This window comes from Otolemur garnettii, unplaced genomic scaffold (assembly GCF_000181295.1).
Source record: "Otolemur garnettii isolate 467f Iridium unplaced genomic scaffold, OtoGar3 scaffold00219, whole genome shotgun sequence".
NCBI classification, from domain to species: Eukaryota; Metazoa; Chordata; class Mammalia; order Primates; family Galagidae; genus Otolemur; species Otolemur garnettii.
Window position 1 is genome coordinate 1,817,276 of NW_003852614.1, and position 17,934 is coordinate 1,835,209.

Consider the following 17,934-nt stretch of genomic DNA (forward strand, 5'->3'; position numbering starts at 1 on the left):
GGTCTAGTAGCTTAGGATTAAATCCTTCCTACACATTATAAATGATATACTGTAGAGATTCTGAATTGTTTCATTCCTCTAAAGGGTACTGATCTTTCATTTTAGCAGGCAATTAACCTGTCTAAAATCAAACTTTATCTCCCTTTCACTGGGAAACAACTGAATTCTCCATTTAGTTATCTTAGCCTTGACAGAAATGCTTGGAGTCCATTCTGTGTATACATACATAGCCAGAGGTTTCAGCAGGGTTTATATACAGAATTAAGGCTTTTCTTCTATGGTTCTCTTCTTTTTGGGACATTCTCTCTCACTTTTCAGTTACTATACTCACCATGAACTCAGTTCTCTCATTTCTCAACCAATAAAACTGCAACTTTCTGTCCAAGTTTTAGCTACCTCACATTAACAGCAACTGCAGCCTGCCTACAGCTGAAAAGCTATACAAAATAAGAAACCTTTTCAAAATATCCCTCTTCTCTTTTCCCTGTTATAGTAGAAATATTGCTGAAACTGGGAATTTGAGCATCCGAATTTAAATATTAGACTGGTTGCTTTCTACCTATGGGTTAGTCAGTTCTCAGCAACTACTTCCTCACCTTAAAATGAAGATATAAAGGTCTGCTTTACGGAGTTGTTAAGAGAATCCAGTGAAATGATAGATGAGATAAGGTAACTGAAGCTCAGATGAGGGTAACAGATAACGCTCCGTCCATTATTTTCTTTTGAGATAGAGTCTTATTTTTTTTTTTTTGTTTGAGACGGAGCCTCAAGCTATCCCCCTGGGTAGAGTGCCATGGCATCGCGCTCACAGCAACCTCCAACTCCTGGGCTCAAGCAAGTCTCCTGCCTCAGCCTCCCAAGTAGCTGGGACTACAGGCGCCCGCCACAACGCCTGGCCATTTTTTGGTTGCAGTCATCATTGTTGTTTGGTGGGCCTGGGCTGGGGATTCGAACCCGCCACCTTAGGTGTATGTGGCTGGCACCTTAGCCACTTGAGCCACAGGTGCTGAGCCTAGAGTCTTATTTTGTCACCCTCGGTAGAGTGCCATGGCATCATAGCTCACAGCAACCTCAAACTCTTGGATTCAAGCAATCCTCTTGCCTTAGCCTCCCTTGTAGCTAGACTACAGGTACCTGCCACAATGCCCGGCTATTTTTAGAGGTGGGGTCTCACTCTGGCTCAGGCTATCCACCTGCCTCAGCCTCCCAGAGTACTAGGATTAAGGCATGAGCCATTGCACCTGGCCAGTAGTGCTCCATCTATTAAATTGTAGGAGTTGGATTGGTTACCCCAGGTCGGTCCATGCTTTTTCTACTATACCATACTGCTTCTACCTTTCAGATGACCTATCCATCTTTCCTTTCCAAAACACCTCCAAGTACCTACTATGATCCAATGACCAAGTTGGACATTAAGAATAGGATAAGTTTCTGGGCGCCTGCAGCACAGCAGTTACGGTACCTGAAGGTGGCGGGTTTGAACCCAGCCCAGGCCAGTTAAACAACTGCAACAAAAAATAGCCAGGCATCGTGGTGGGTGCCTGTAGTCCCAGCTACTTGGGAGGTTGAGGCAAGAGAATCGCTTAAGCCCAAGAGAGCTGTGATGCCATGGTACTCTAGCCAGGGCGACATAGTCACTCTGTTTCAAAAATATCTATATATCTATATATCTATATATCCATATACTAAGTCAAAGTCCCTGCCTCAAGGAATTTCAAGTAGCTCTAGGAATTCCAAGTACCATTTCCTTCTATGTGATGACTCCCCTTCAGTTTACACTTGCTTCTGATTGCTCTCTAGCACCTTTGGGTAGTCTCTAAAAACCATTTTGCTCAGTTTTAATTATTATTTGTATGAGGGTTAGCCTGATACAGCCTACTCTGCCATTACCAGAAGTAGAACTGCTTTTATGGATTTTTGGTCTTGCTGTATGGTCGCTATTTTTACATCATGGTATTTGGAGAGATTAAAAAACTAAGCTGCTACTACTCCCATCCTCCCACAAGCATTTGCTATTTATCTTAATAATAAACATAATACTGCATTCAGAATCTTTGTCCAGATTACTTCTGCTCCTAAAGGAGAACAACACTTGGTCAGAATTATTAATTGCTAGGTAGTAAAAGAGCAGCAGAACAACTGTTTCCTTCCCACCTCTTCATACCTGATGTTGCTTTGGCTATTCCCTGATCTGGTAATGCTCCATATTTCCGATGCTGATCATACCAGTCACTCACTGTCATGGATGCCAGACTTGGATAACCAGCTCCAAATACTCTGCAAAAAACACACTGCATTTAGAAAACTAAGAAAAAATAGCACTATTAAGAAGCCTCTTCTTTTTTTATATTTCAGATTAATATCAGGGTATAAATGTTTAGGTTATATTGTTTTCGTTTCTAAGGTAAAGTTCAAGTTGTAGTTGACCCCTTCACCCAGGAGGCATGCTGAACAGCCTCACATTATGCACATTAGGTGAGAACTTGCCAATCACCTTCCCTCCTCCCCTCAAGAAGCCTCTTCTCTTTAATGACAAAGCCTGTCTCTGCTTTAGCCTCGTTCCCCTACCTAACCATTATCTCAGGAGTTGTATAAACTCATGTGAGGATATGTTTTAAAAAAGGCATCCAGAAAGGAGTATTAAAAGTATATACCTTTCATGAGAAGATAAATAGGCTAGGATCATCATCTCCCAATAAGAAATCTCCCAATGTCCCACAAAGCAGTGATGACACTGTGAAATGAGTGTTTATAGTTGGTGGCCCTTAAAAGTACATAAAAGAAAAAGATTCTCCTGCCACCCTATAGAAAAGCATCTCACGAACTCAGAATTAAATCACAGCAAATATATCCTTTTGAGAATTGTAGCTGAAGGCAGGAAGAATAGCAATAGTGGGAAAAAACCTGTAAAGCATACAATTTTCCATTAGATTTTTTCTTTCGTTTTGTTTATTTCGTTTTGAGCCTATTTTTAAGCTCAAGTTTGTAAAGGAAATGTCCGTTTCAGGAGCGATAATATATATCCCTTTGATGAAAGAACAGTGTCCACAGGTGAAGCCATGACTTTTCAACATTCACACATTCTGTATGTTTCTCATGCATTGCCACTGAACCATAAAAGGGTGGAAAGTAAAGCACACTCTAGTACTACCTACTTGGCTTGAGCCATGTTCCGAGTGAGAATGAAGGGTTTCATTGGAGGCCTCTCCTGAAGAGATGAGTGAGAAGTTGATGCCTGAAAAGGAAATTAATTATCAGAGGTACATTTATCATTTTTCCCACCCTATAATGCACATATTTAAATCTTCCGGTGTTTCAAAAGCTTTGGATTCAAATTTCACTCAGTTCCTATTTATCAGTATCTTAAGATATAGCAGTATTCACTGTGGGAATTCTTTGTGGGAAAAAAAAAAACATATATAGCAGAAGAATACTAACAGTGGAGGTTGGTTAGCTCTTCTGAGGGGGCCTGAATACCTTGCAAAAGGAGAAGAAAGTTCTCCCAGGAATCATGTCACCACAAGTAAAAAATTACTTAGCTTTAAAATTCTCCCTCCAAAGATAATTCCAAAGCTCTCTTCCATGTTCCATTTAAATCTCTAGAGCTGAATGTAAAGCCCCTTTCCTCAGTCTAATCTTCAGTGGAAAAGCTGAATTAAGACCCTGCTTCTAAAATCCCTCCCAATATAATTATGCTATTAATTGTGGAAAAACTCCTAGGTTGCTTTGTGTTCCTAAATGAAAGGGGGAAGGATGGGTTAGTAGTTTCAATATAAAGAAGTGTTTCAAGGAATCTTGGCTTTCTAGGGACATACTGAAACAAAGGATGATCAAAGAAAGGTGCCTAGTTGGTTCTAGCTCCATCACTTCTAGAACCAATCCCAATAGCAGAGGACAGTACATTTTGGTGGGATCTCACCTAAAGTGCACAATGCAAGGGTATATTTCAAAATAACTAAGAATAAATTTTAACTGTCTTACCACAAAAAAATAAGTGAGGTAATGGTTATGTTAATCAGTTTAAGCATACCACATTGTATATCATCACATTGTACTCCATATGTGTATGTAGTTAAGATTTTAATTAAAAATTAAATTAAAAAAATAAAATGCCATTACTCAGCAAAAACTAAAAACAAGGCACAAAACAAAACAGAAAAAAGGGACAGGGTAGGGCTCACAAGAGTCCAGCTTCAAAATGCTTGAAAACTACTCATCTAGGCTCAAGGGGTCTTATGACCTTAGAATATTAATTGTTCATTCTTTGATCCTTTAACATGAAGAATTAGGTTGATGTTATCCCGAGGCAAGAGCTCTTGGGCTAATTAGTACAAATCAAATTAGGAAAAGGTTTCTCTGAGGACTTAAATAAATCCCTGTGACTAGCTGTTCAATTCAATTCATGTTGTATCCTGAACCAAAGAGCAAGTGGCAGCAGAGCCTATACTTTTGAAGCAGCAGCCCCAGAACAGGGCTATAATCTTCAAAGATAGACACACAGCTTTCTGTGTTGTATCAGGTTTTCTTTACCAGTATACTGGACATTCTGTGCATGGAGATGTCCTTGCTGTGTCTCCTACTCAGGTGACCTAAAGGTGTAAGAGTGCAACAGTGTGGTAAGGTTAAATTCTAATTCTTCTTTCAACCTAAGCATATTCACTGGTCTTTAATTTCACTTTCTTTCTACTCTTTTCTCTCTCCTCTAGCTCTACCTTTCTTCTCCATTCCCATCCTATTCCTCTTCCCTTAGTTTATTACAGTCAAGCATAGATTTTAAAGGCTTATCTCCCCTATGACTTCTTTTAGCAGCTATGACTTTCCACAGCCAAAACCAATTATTTACAGAAGTTTCTGTTCCCCATGCATGCCCCCAAATTATAAATGTCTGTAAGTGTATTACAGATTATAAAGCACTGGGGAGCATACTGTTAGCTAAAGAGAAAGCTACCCTAGTGAACCTTCAGCCTTTCTCCATCTTAAGAACAATGATTTGTTCATTTGAATAAGAACCATGATTTTTATGGGGACTTAAAAAGATTTTGATTGGATTACTCTCCTGTAGAAGATCCAAATCTCTGACAGTAGCTTTTTGAACATATGGGAAGAGACCAGGCTTACCTCTTTTGAAGAATCTTTTTCTCTCAGGATCTTTATCTCCTGGTCAATGCTCTCAATCTCTTCTATGCTGATACCAATCCACCTCCGAAGGTGAAGTAGATAATATTCACGAATATACTCATCATCTGCTTGACCACTTTCCACAGCAGATTTCAGTGTAGACAACCTATGCTCCACCTCCTTCTTCTGCCTGTATCTGTTCCACAGAAAAGCATTACCTGTGAACTTACAAATAAAGAAGAATTCCTTCTAAAGAAGGCCATAATAAGATTTTATTTTTGCAAATGAACAGGTAATAAGTATGTTGATTTCTACCTTGGGAAGAATATCGATCCTATAATCTAGAGCTTGCCAGCAGGCAGGTCCCTCAGACTACAAGGCAAGGAAGGGCTCAGCAGGGGATGAGAAATACATTCTGAAGCCATTAAAATATAGAAGTAAACCAATCTTGGCTCAGCACCTGTAGCACAGTGGTTATGGCGCCAGCCACATACACCAAGGGTGGCGGGTTTGAACCTGGCCTGGGCCAGCTAAAACAACTGCAACAACAACAACAACAACAAAGAAGTAGTAAACCAATCTTGGCAAGTCCTGAAATCATCTTTAGGGATTACAATGCCTTGGTTATTTGATTGTATCAACCCTTATTAGAGTGGGTGCTTAGTATCACACAGTGCATCCCACGATACTTGCACTTTGGAGTTACAACTTCAAAGAATCACAGAAATTTAGGGGTCATTTACCTGCCACTGATGCAGGAATTCCTTATGAAGCAGCCTAAAAATGTCATCTTTCCTTCTGGGCAAAACATTCCCAGCTCTTCTGATTCATCCTTTTATAATCTAAAGACACATAACCACCCTTTTCCAAGATACATTCTAGTATGTCATCTATCATTCATGTGACAAATATCCAGAGTACCCATTGTGTGACAGGTACTATTCTCAGTGCTAGACAGCAATACATAAAAGAAAGTCCTTGTTCTCACGAAGCTTTCATTCTAGTGGGAGAAGACAAAAGCAAATAGATGATCTATCAGGTGGTGATAAGTGCTATGAAATAGCAAAAGTAGGTAGAATGATAGTGTAAGAATAGGGGTGCTATTTATTATATATAAAGTAGTCAGAAGAGATCTCTCCGAAGAAGTGAGATTTGAACAAAGACTGAGAAAATAAAATGTGAGCCATTCTGATATCTGGAGTACGTTTTAAGGGTAAAGAGCAACACAAAGGCTCTGGGGTGGCCCGGCCTCAAGTTTGAGAAATAACAAAGTGGCCAGTGTGGCTGAAATGAAGAAGTTACAGGAAATGAGGTCAGATAACCAGGGCTGTAATATGCAGAATGCTGTAGAACTTGATACCCAAAATATTAACTACCATTGTATTCTGAGAGATGGGAAAGGCACTGGAGTCTTTTGAATAGAATAATGACACGAAGAGGATGGAGTTACACGAAAAGGTATTTTTGCAGTGGGCCACTCTGGTTCTGTGGAATCTGGGCTGGCGGGGCTGGGTGGCAAGGGTGGAAGCAGGGAAAGAAACTAAGAGGATATTGCCACAATTCAGGTAAGAGATGGTGACCTGAAATAGGGAGAGGTAGGGAGATGTGGCTGTATTTAAAATATACAGGATTTACAGATTTATTGGATATAAGAGTTAGAGGTAAAGAGAGGAGCCAAAGAAAAATGTTAAGATTTCCAAGAGAACTATCTTGAAATATCTCCTCCTGGAGATATTTTCTCTAGACCCTTCAAAATCAGATGCTCCTGTGTTTATCCAAATCAAGGGATCTTAACCTAAAATCCAGAGTTCAGCGTGGGAGAGGGTGGTCCATGAACTCCCTCAAATTTTATATAGAACTCTATATGTGTTTTTCTTCTTCATTTTAGGGTGGGGGGCTGAGGAGTGATTTTGTTATCAAAGGGAAAAGGGACTCATGACCCATGAAAAGTCAAGAATCACTGCTCTGAAAACACTCTTTATTATGAGAATTTTTAGGCTCTTCTGCTCATTTTACGTAATAAGTTGTAAAATGTCACACCATCACCATAGGTAGCCTCCTGAGTAAAACACTACAAAGGTTAACGCTATAGTTTATGAATGCCATTAAGGTATTACTTGAGGATGTTTAACCCTAGTCTCAACCCCCCCCCTTTCCTGGTTGCACCTTAGTCATAGGGAAAAAAATACATGAGGGCCATAATCCAGGGTAAATTGGGAGTTCATCTAGTGGTCCCCTGAATAAGACTTTTTTGCTTTTTCTCCCATCCTCTGCATGCATATGGCCTAACTGCACTCTGCTCCTTCACTATTTCTTTGCTTCTATAATTTTGCTCTTTATCATCTTTTAGATCTCTAGCTTTTCAACACCTGTTCTTTTATACCAATGTTTTTTAAAATTTTTTGTCTTAGCAAAAGAACCCTTTCTTCTAATGAAAGCTTTTATATAACTCCCACAGATAATAAACAGATAAAGTCCTCCTTTGTTAAATCAAAGGAAGGTTTCCAACATCTCCTCTACCCAGACAATGCAGTGGAACCTTAGAGCTCTAAGAAACATACTGAAAAACACTATCCCAAACCTTTGTCACTGTTCTAGATTCCCCATGGGTGGCCATTACATGAAAACACTCCCTATTAGCCTAGAATCTCCTACCCCTGTGATGCCAGGCAACTTTCACCATTCCCTTTTTTCTATTCCCAAGCTGCTGAAGAGTTAAGCAAATTACAAATTTGTGTCAAATGGATCAAAGACAAATCCCTATTATTAAACTATGGCTGAGTGGTCACTCTTGCTCAGCCATCCTTATATTCACCTTTGTGGAGGTTCCATACCACTATGATGCTTACCAGATGGCTACCAATGTAGAATTCAATTATCTCTTTACCTTAAAATCTCTGTAGCTTCACCCTTCCTCCTTTACTCTTGTCCGTTAAGGACAGAGCTAATTCTGTCTCTACCAAGGCATTTCCAAGGCAATGTCTTTACCATTCAACTTTTGCTATTAATTTAGTTCCAACCCATATTTTTCTAGCCCTGTCAATTATCTTCTCTGAATTTAACAGCTATTAATTTTTCACTCTACACATGCCTTTGTCCTGTCATAGAAGCACTTTCTTGCAACTCATTTTCTACTCTATGCTATAATAGAAAAGGCGCTAGAACTGGAAATTTGAAGACTTGAGTTTGAAGTCTAGCCTGGCCACTTAATAGCTATGTAACTCTGGGCAAGTAAATTCTCAAAGCCCATGTCCTTATCTCCAAAATGGGGATTAAAATGCCTATTTCATGGGGTTAAGAGGATGAAATAGAAAAATACAGGTGAAAGTGCTTTGTAGGAAGCTAATATAAGGTCAGCTGACGAGGAAGTTGAAGCTAGAAGGGGCTCAGGCGTCCTCAAACTGCGGCCTGCCTAGGACATTTATCTGGCCCGCTGAGTGTTTTTGCCTCCACTGCCTGTCCTGCTTAGCTGCCAACTTGTCCTGGGGCCCGCAGTCCGGCCCACCAACGGTTTGAGAGACAGTGAATTAGCCCCCTGTTTAAAAAGTTTGAGGACCCCTGAGCTAAATGATGCCCTAACTATTCAGGGGTAGAAATATGATTGGTCATCCCAGGTCTAACTCCAAAGTCCAAGCTTTTTCTGCTACAACACATTGCTCCCATCTTACTGATGACTACTCTATTTGTCCTTCCCAAAGACTCTTTCAAGTACCTACTATGATCCAGTTACTGGGTTGGGCACCAAAGGATACAATGATACAATCAGGATACTAAGATACAATTGCTCTAGGTCTCTGCCTTCCAGGAGTTCCAAATCTAGAGACTGACAAATAGTTATGCTGTAACAAGTAACAAGAACTTAGTGATAACAGTATTTGGGAGTGAGGATAAGTAGGGAGTGGCTTCAAAGAGAACAAAACATTTGCTCTCTCTTCCCTGGGCTTCTATAAGTACTTTTATCTGTACTGTGTTGAGTCTCTTAGATTGCTCTTTCCTCTTCCTTCTCCTTTAACTTGCCCCAAAGGTTTTTATTCTTGCCTTTTCCCCACCTACATCTTTTTCCTTGGCACCTTAAACTCATCATGTCTCAATACTGACTTTATATTCCTCCCTGTGCTCTTACCTGCTCTTCCTCCTCTATTCTCCATCTCAATGAATTTCATATCCATCCACTTTAATCAGAAACATGAGTATCTTCCTTGTGGCTTCCTTCTATTCTACCTCCCATAACCAATTGATCACCAGATTTTCTACAGATGCTAAAAAAACATATCCTCTTTATCCAACTGACACGGCATAGTGCAGCCTCTGTGACCTAACTGGATCTAATATTCTCCCTCATTATTTCCTAACTTCTGTTAGAGTATGCTAGTTAAAATGAAAATGTGACTGTGTCACCTTTAAAAAGAAACAAACTAAATTCCTCAAAGAGTTATTGTCCAAAGCTCTTCAATATGGCCTACCTAATACAAGGTAACATTTATAGTATACCGTGTGCCAGATACTTTGCTGTTTATGTGCTTTTTCTCTTTTATACTTCTTAACTCTGAGATATGTACAGATGTGCCTCAACTTATGATGGGGTTATGTCCTAATGGCCCTGATAAATCCACTGCTTAAGTTGAAATCATTGCTAAATTGAAAATGCATTTACTATATCTAGCCTACTTAACCTCATAGCTTGGCTTGGCTTAACGTACCTTAACTTAAACATGCTCAGAACACTTACATTTGCCTATAGTTAGGCAAAATTGTCTACTACAAAGCCTATTTTATAATAAAGCATTGACGATCTCATGTAATTTATTGATTGTTCTACTGAATGCACCACTGTAAAGTAAAATTTTTTTTTTTTTTTTGAGACGGAGCCTCAAGCTATCCCCCTGGGTAGAGTGCCATGGCATCATGCTCACAGCAACCTCCAACTCCTGGGCTCAAGCGAGTCTCCTGCCTCAGCCTCCCAAGCAGCTGGGACTACAGGCGCCTGCCACAACGCCTGGCCATTTTTTGGTTGCAGCCATTATTGTTGTTTGGCGGGCCTGGGCTGGGGATTCGAACCTGCCACCTTAGGTGTATGTGGCTGGCGCCTTAGCCGCAGGCGCCGAGCCTAAAGTAAAAACTTTAAGTCAAACCAAATTATTATTTAGATTCCACATCTGAGGAAACCTAAAGTTCAGACAGGTTAAGTAACTCACTAAAAGTCCAACAGCTTGGAAGTAAAGCTGGGACTCAAACCCAGATCTCTGACTCTATAACCCATACTCTTAGCCACAAATACATACCAATAGTTGACTTTGAGTGCTTACTGTGTCAGACACTTGTGCTAAATGTTTTATCTGTATTTCTCTTTTAATCCTCACAACCATTTTATGAGGAACAATCTATTATCTGAATTTTACAGCTGGGGAAATTAATATACTGAGAGATTAAATAACTTGCCTCAAATAACAAACTGATTAAATGGCAGAGTAAGGATTTGAATACCTCACTGAATTCTCTGCAACAAGGTTGCTCCTTCAACATCCTCACATCCCAAGTTCTCCTTGGTCTGGACCCTACAACAGTCTTTAGCATCATTCCTTCTCCTTAACCACTACCCCCTTTGTGTGCTAGCATTACCTGACTGCTTATAGTTGCTGTTCCCTTCCAACTCATATCCACTTCTGCACTGTTTCTTTAATGTCCCTGTATCTTTACTAATGCTATTACCTACACTGGTTAATGCCCTCCTTCCCTCTTCCTCTAGATAATACTACTTATCCTTAAACAATTCCACACAGAGTTGTCTACTCCAGGAAGCCGTCTCCTCTCTCCTGCTCCCTCTTTGGTTAGGTGCTTCTCCTGTCTTCTCTCACAGTACCTTGTGCATCTCTCTGTAACATCATTTTATATGATATTCTGTTTCTCACCTGTTTTCCTCACCAGAGTCTATGCTGCTCCAAGGCAGGAAACCCACACTCACACAAATATCCATACAGTTTGTATACCTAATGCCTAGTATAGTTCTTAGATACCACAGGCATTAAATTTTTGTTAACTGAGAAAATAAGCAACGTTTTCAAGGTCACACAATGAAGCTTTGCCAGAACTAAGATCAATCAGTTCAAGATGTTACACATCTGATCCAATACTCTGAACAGAGTTTCTCAATCAATGGCCCATAAATGGACTAAAGTTCTGAGATATTGTGCCCTTTGGAAATATTTCCCCCATGGTACCATAGGAACATAGCCAGGCCCTGATGTTGAAAAGGTTTAGACAGTTTGGTAAATTACATTACTGCTGCTGGCAACCACAAAGTAATAGGGGTCTGATGGGTAGGTATGGTCACCTGAACAGAGGCAAAGGAGTCTTGAAAAACTCCAGAAAGTTTGCTCTCACCAGGGCCTATCCTTAATGAGTCCAAGAGAGTGACATACACCATTCTGTTCCCCCAACCCCCACCAAAATATCATACAAGCTCCCCAAAACCACTGCCATGGGGCAGCCCTCAGATTACAGCTATGGACCCACCTCTCTATTTTAGCCTGTCTTTGAGATGCCATAGTAACAAGGCTAGGATAGGCGATGGAGGAACTAGCAGTGTTATTTTCAGGTGTTTTGTTCTTGGTTTGGGGCAGCTCAAACTCTGCCACATGATAGTAATGGCACTGAGTTAAAAAGTTAATAAAGTGTTCCCGAGCCAGCTGCAAATGATCTAGACGTTTGCTGGGGTTGACTTGTTTCATGGTGAGAGCTCCTTGAAATGCTGGCACCATCAGGTACTTCAGGTCGCTGGAAGCAATCTCTTCCAAATCTTCATTTCGGCTGAAAGGAGCAAAGAGGAGGCCATAAAGCCTGGTTGGCATTTAAACTGTGGCCCTTACTAGGTGGGGGAGGGAAAGGCTAAGCTGGGAATGGGGCAAAGGGAGGCGGCAAGGGGAAGGACACCTAGTTTCATCAACAAAAGTGGCTGAGCGCTCACACTCAATGCCTATGCAGTGGGCCGACACTAGGGAGCAGAGTCGACAACAGGGAGCAGAGTCATGGGACATCAATCATCTCGGAAGATAGGTGGGGAACGTATGCAATATCGCTGGGAGGCAGGAACAAGAGGTTCTAAGTAATAAAAGTCCCCTCCTTCCAGGAGCAATGGCTCCACCCTTGGTAACCATTATTACTTTTGTTCTCAGCCCTTGTTACCCTCTCTCCCATACCTGAACAAGTCGAGCTGCGATAACATTTCGGCAGCCTTCTCGAGTACGTCCAGTCCCTTGAACACCTTGTCCTGGACTATCCGGGAGCCGGTGGGTTCAGTCGCTGCTTCCACTTCATCCAGAAGCAGTCTGCCGGTTTCAAACAGATCGGGGAGTCGCGGTAGCAGTAACTCGTCTTCACCAGCTGCCATCTTGGGGGAGGGAGGAACGCGGAAGACCTCACTTCCGGGGTCAAAGGCGACCTTGGTTAAGAAGAATCTGCGAGCCCCAACGAAACCGGAAAGGGCGTCGCATTGGTCCCGTTGCTTCATTGTTACCAAAGCATCGAAGGACTTCCGGGCACCGCTGTTTCCCGGCCCTGGCAACTGTTTCCATAGGCTCGTTTTACCAGGCAGCCCATTACAAGCCATCGGCATCTGTTAAAAACAAACACACAAGTAAAACCCAAGGCACAGTTTTTTAATGTGCTCCCATGGCCAACACTGGGCCAGGAGTTTTGTGGGCTCTGAGGCCCGGGTGTAGTGAGGTGTAATTCAGAGAATGAGCGCCAGCCCTAAGGAGAGGCGGCGCGTTTTAGGAGCAGGTCAGGCGCCCGCCTTACCTTGCGGGTCGCTTCCTAAATTGAGTAGTTCCGGCAGCGGCGGGATCCAGCTGCTGCGCCGCTCCCCGGGGTCGCTGGTCGGTCTGGTTGCTTCGGCGCGACGAGCAAGTAGCACCCACCTCTGGCTTCCGTCCACCCATAAGAGCTTCGTGTTCCTTTAGCCAATACTCACCTGGCCCCTTCCCCTTCACGTCACTCCTCTTCCCCACACACACCAATGTCCTTTTTGCCGGCGCCCTCTCCTTAGTTCTGATAGTCTGGTAACCTGTAATTCCGATCACTCCACAGCTGACCTCCCAAATCAAATGTTACTTCCTTTGTGCAACCTTCCTTAAGTCCCCCCTCCCCACCCAGGGCCCCTCAGCCCGAACTCAGGGTTTCTCCGGTGCATCTCTATTATAGCACCTACTTCACTGTATGGTAGCTAATGATTTACAAATCTCTCTTATCAGAATGAATCTGATCTATCTGCACACCCCTCTGGCTAGCATGAGTATTAACTTAGTAAGTGCTCGGTGTCAGTATTTGAATAGAAAAATAAATCATCAGTTTGGACAGCAGCCCAGTGATGCAGAACTGCGCTGTTCAATAAGTAGCCACTACCCACATGTGGCTAGTGAGCACCCGAAAGTGGCTATTTTGAATTAAGATGTGCTGTAAGTATAAAATACACCCCCCAAATGTGAAAACATTACGAAAAAGAATGTAAAATATTTCAATACTTTTTACATCGACCACATGTTGAAATGATATTATTTTGGATATACTGTGTTAAATATATTACTAGAATTAATTTCATTTCATTTCACTTTGTTTTTTTTTTTTGAGACAGAGTCTCAGTCTGTCGCCCTCGGTAGAGTGCTTTGGCGTCACAGCTCACAGCAACCTCAAACTTGTGGGCCCAAGTGATTCTCCTGCCTCAGCCTTCCAACTAGCTGGGACTACAGGCGCCTGCCACAATGGTTGGCTATTTTTAGACATGAAGTCTCCCTCTGGCTCAGGTTGGTCTCGAACCTGTGAGCTCAGGCAATCCACCCGCGTCAGCCTTCCATAGTGCTAGGATTACAGGTGTGAGGCACCATGCCTGGCCTCATTTCACTTTTTAAATGTGCCTACTAGAAAATTTAAAACTACATTTGTTGTTCACATTATATTTCTATTGGACAGCATTGATGTAAAATAGAATTCCAGGGCTTTGAAAAAAGGGATATCATTACTTTGAACACATCCATATAAATATATACTGATTACCGTAGGACACACCTTGAGTTGTCTCAGGCCATTTAAGTTAAATAGGAGGCACATTGCCTGCCCATGAAAATGAACTTTTAAACTAAATTTATTTTAAACTACATATAGCTGAGAAGAAAAAAATTTCATATGGAAACAACTACAGGGCAATATAGGACAGTATAGAATTGGGTGATATGTTATGCTGCACAGAAATGACAAGTCATTCCATGCTAGCAGTTCAGAAGACTTCTTAGACATGACATGCAGCTATAGAATTTCAAAGCTTGAAAGGAAACTCAAAAATTAGAGGCAAAAACTAAGACCAGAAAAGGCTAACTTGCCCAACCAGTTTGTAACAAAGCCACTGAGTTCAATTACTTCTACTCCATCACCTTCAGATGGACAGTATTAAGAAAGACAGAAAAGACCTTTTACGTGGTACAGAATGAAACCCCAAGCTAGTACAGTGCTTCACAAGAGGGAGGAGAGGGGGCATAAGTGTAGGTTGAAAAAGCTTTCCAAGTGATTCTAATAAACCTCCCTTGCAACCTCTGCTTTACAAGCTGAGGAGGTGTGAGACTCTGGCAAGTTACTTGGTTTGTCTGGCACCTCTAAGCAACTATAGTAAACTGAACAACCTGGTCAGCCCTGGCCAGGAAGACCAAGAAGACAAAGATATATTTGTGGAGGAGCCTTGGAAATTCAGTAATTGTGAGACTGAAGATAATTTGTTTCTCTGCATTTTCCTTGATTAAGACATGTTTTGGGGCTCGGCGCCTGTGGCTCAAGCAGCTAAGGCACCAGCCACATACACCAGAGCTGCAGGTTTGAATCCAGCCTGGGCCCACCAAACAACAATGACGACTGCAACCAAAAACCAGCCAGGTGTTGTGGTGGGCACCTGTGGTCCAGCTACTTGGGAGGCGGAGGCAGGAGAATCACTTGAGCCCAGGAGTTGGAGGTTGTTGTGAGCTGTGATGCCATAGCACTCTACCCAGGGCAACAGCTTGAGGCTCTGTCTCAAAAAAAAAAAAGGAAAAAGAAAGAAAAAGAAAAAAGTCATTTTTGCTGTTGCCTAAGAAGGGGGAAAATATGCAGAATCTGAATTTGGTCCTGAACTTTGTAAACCATTTGCTTTTTCCTTTTTTTTTGAGAGTGCCATGGCATCACAGATCATAGCAACCTCAAACTTTTGGGCTTAATCGATTTTCTTGCCTCTGCCTCCCAAGTAGCTGGGACTACAGGTGGCCGCCAAAATGCCCGGCTATTTTTTTCTGTTGTTGTAGTTGTCATTGTTGTTTAGCAGGCCTGGGCCAGGTTCAAACCCACTGACCCTGGTATGTGTGCCCGGTGCCCTAACCACTGAACTATAAGCACCAAGCCTGTAAATCGTTTTCTATGGTTTTCAAAATGGTAATATTTGTGGGAGATGCCAATTAACTTTCAGAGTGCCTATTAAATATTAGAATTATCATTTTAGGCTTGGTGCCTGTAGCTCAGTGGCTGGGTCACCAGCCACATGCACCAGAGCTGGTGGTTTCAAGTCTAGCCCGGGCCTGCCAAACAACGACAACTACAACCAAGGGATAGCCGGGTGTTGTGGTGGGCACGTGTGGTCCTGGCTACTTGGGGAGGCTGAGGCAAGGGAATCACTTGAGCCCAAGAGTTTGAGGTTGCTGTGAGCTGTGACACCATGGCACTCTACCAAAGGCAACATAGTGAGATTCCGTCTCAAAAAATTTTATCATTTTAAACACTGCATTCATCTTTTTTAAAAATTATTTTTTATTCAATCATAACTTTGTACATGTATGCATTTATGGGGTTGCATTCATCTTATTTTGAGCCAATACTGGGATTAAAAAGTAGTTAAAAAAGGAATAATTGAAAATGAATTGTTTGTTTTATTTCTGTGTATAAACACTCTACCACATTAAACTCCTGTTAAAGATTCTTAAAAAAATTCTAGTTTAGGGGAACCATTATAGAAGGTCCCTTAGACATTATATTATATTATACTTAAAATTTTTGAGGTAGGGCAGTGCCTGTGGCTCAGTGGGTAGGGTGCTGGCCCCATATACCGAGGGTGGAGGGTTCAAACCCAGCCCCAGCCAAACTGCAACAAAAAACAGCCAGGCATTGTGCTGGGTACCTGTAGTCCCAGCTACTTGGGAGGCTGAGCAAGAGAATCACCTAAGCCCGAGTTGGAGGTTGTTGTAAGGTGTGATGTCATGGCACTCTACCAAGGGCGATAAAAATTTCTAAGCCAAATTTTAGAGTGGCCCATAATTTTTAAACTTTAAAGTGAAGGTACTTGGGGAACAACAGATGCAGGTATAGGCTTTCTGTGAGCTTCCATTATATGCCTAAAGGTAGATCCTCCAAAAGGAACTCAACTGTCATGAATTCCTTCCCCAGAAATCTTATCAAACAGGAGAGATTAACTCAGATCCTAGGGGAGGAGATGTGCAGTTGACACACAGACTATTCTCTATTCTTCCAGGGTTGCTCCAAGATAACTTTTATTACCCGAGAGACTTTCTATATGTATAAGAAACAACCTTTATACACCATAAGATTCCTTTCCTTACTCTCCCATAACTTATGTTACTACTACCCACTAGAAGTCTCAAGCCCTTATTCCCTTTCATAGCTCAGAAAACTATGCAAGCTTCATTTGACCCTTCAAGTCTCATATCTTATGGGACGCCTGTGTGTTATGTATATAATTAAATATAGTTTTTCTCCTACTAATCTGTCTTATATCCATTTAATTCACAGCTCAGCAACCTATAAAGGTGGAAGGAAGCCATTTTTTGCTCCCCTACAGTTGGTGTCCAATGTGGAGCCTCATTGGCTGGGACCACCTCACTCCAGGACTGCTGTAGCTACAGGATGCTGAGACCCCTGAAAAAAAATCCCAGCCACAGGTAAGATTTCTTACCACATCAGTGTCCCAGGTCTCTGCCTGTAGAGTCTGGTCAAAGTGAGAATGGTAAGAGTCTCTCTTTGTCTTTTGAATTTGAATTAGCAAGAGAAAAACATGTGCGTGAACTATAGTTCTTATATAGCAACTCTAGTATTGGGAGGGGGGTATAAGTATTCTTGTTTTCTAATCCCTTTCCTCCCCGAGTTGGTCTTTGTTTTTCTGTTGTCTTTGCCTTTTGTGTCATGTGTCATAGAGGAGAATCATAGGGCAGAACATGAAACCTCCCTTTATAAAATTAGTAACGGGCTGCAAGTGGAGATTGTGGTAGGAGCCTGAATTCTTCAAAAATACAGACATAATTAAATACACACACATACACACACACAGTCTGACAGTTAAGTTCATGAACTCATCCTAGAAAAAGTGCAATATATCTCATTGCTGAATATCAGTAAGGTCAACTTTGAAGTACTCCCCTTGGACATTCATTGGTAACCATCACCCTTGTCAAACCTAAGGCTTGCCTTTGAGTTATTTTCCAGACACTGCATTCCAGTGGACCAATTGGACCAATTAGACTAGCTGAATCAAGCAGACTTGGGACCCTCTACTTGGGAATTGACTCATCACAAGAAGATGATTTCTGTTCCCCAGTCCAATGAGTTTATCCCTAGCCAATCAGCAAACCCAATTCCCTAGTCCTTTACCTGCCAAACTATCTTTAAAAGTTTGGCCCCAAAATTCTCAAAGAGATGACCTCTCTTTCCTTACATGGCATCCTAAGACATTAAACATTTTCTCTGCTGTAGCCCCTGCTGAGAGAGGATACCTGGGAAGGGTGAGGTCTAGGAAAACAG

The 17,934-nt window shown here is 41.8% G+C and overlaps 1 protein-coding gene across 2 annotated transcripts in view; it reads right to left on the reverse strand.

Annotated features, from left to right (window-relative positions):
* Positions 1 to 12,924, reverse strand: part of IGBP1 (immunoglobulin binding protein 1) — a 36,390-nt gene extending 23,466 nt beyond the window's left edge. The window contains exons 1-5 of one of the 2 annotated variants that reach the window (XM_012812723.2): positions 12,315 to 12,924; positions 11,632 to 11,925; positions 5,119 to 5,314; positions 3,156 to 3,235; positions 2,165 to 2,277 (exon numbers count right to left, since the gene is read on the reverse strand). In XM_012812723.2, coding sequence (XP_012668177.1) covers positions 2,165 to 2,277; positions 3,156 to 3,235; positions 5,119 to 5,314; positions 11,632 to 11,925; positions 12,315 to 12,730 — 1,099 coding nt within the window. In that variant the 5' untranslated portion in view covers positions 12,731 to 12,924. The remainder of the gene's footprint in view (positions 1 to 2,164; positions 2,278 to 3,155; positions 3,236 to 5,118; positions 5,315 to 11,631; positions 11,926 to 12,314) is intronic. The other variant, XM_023508042.1, reaches the window with a different exon arrangement.
* Between the last annotated feature and the right edge of the window lie 5,010 nt (positions 12,925 to 17,934).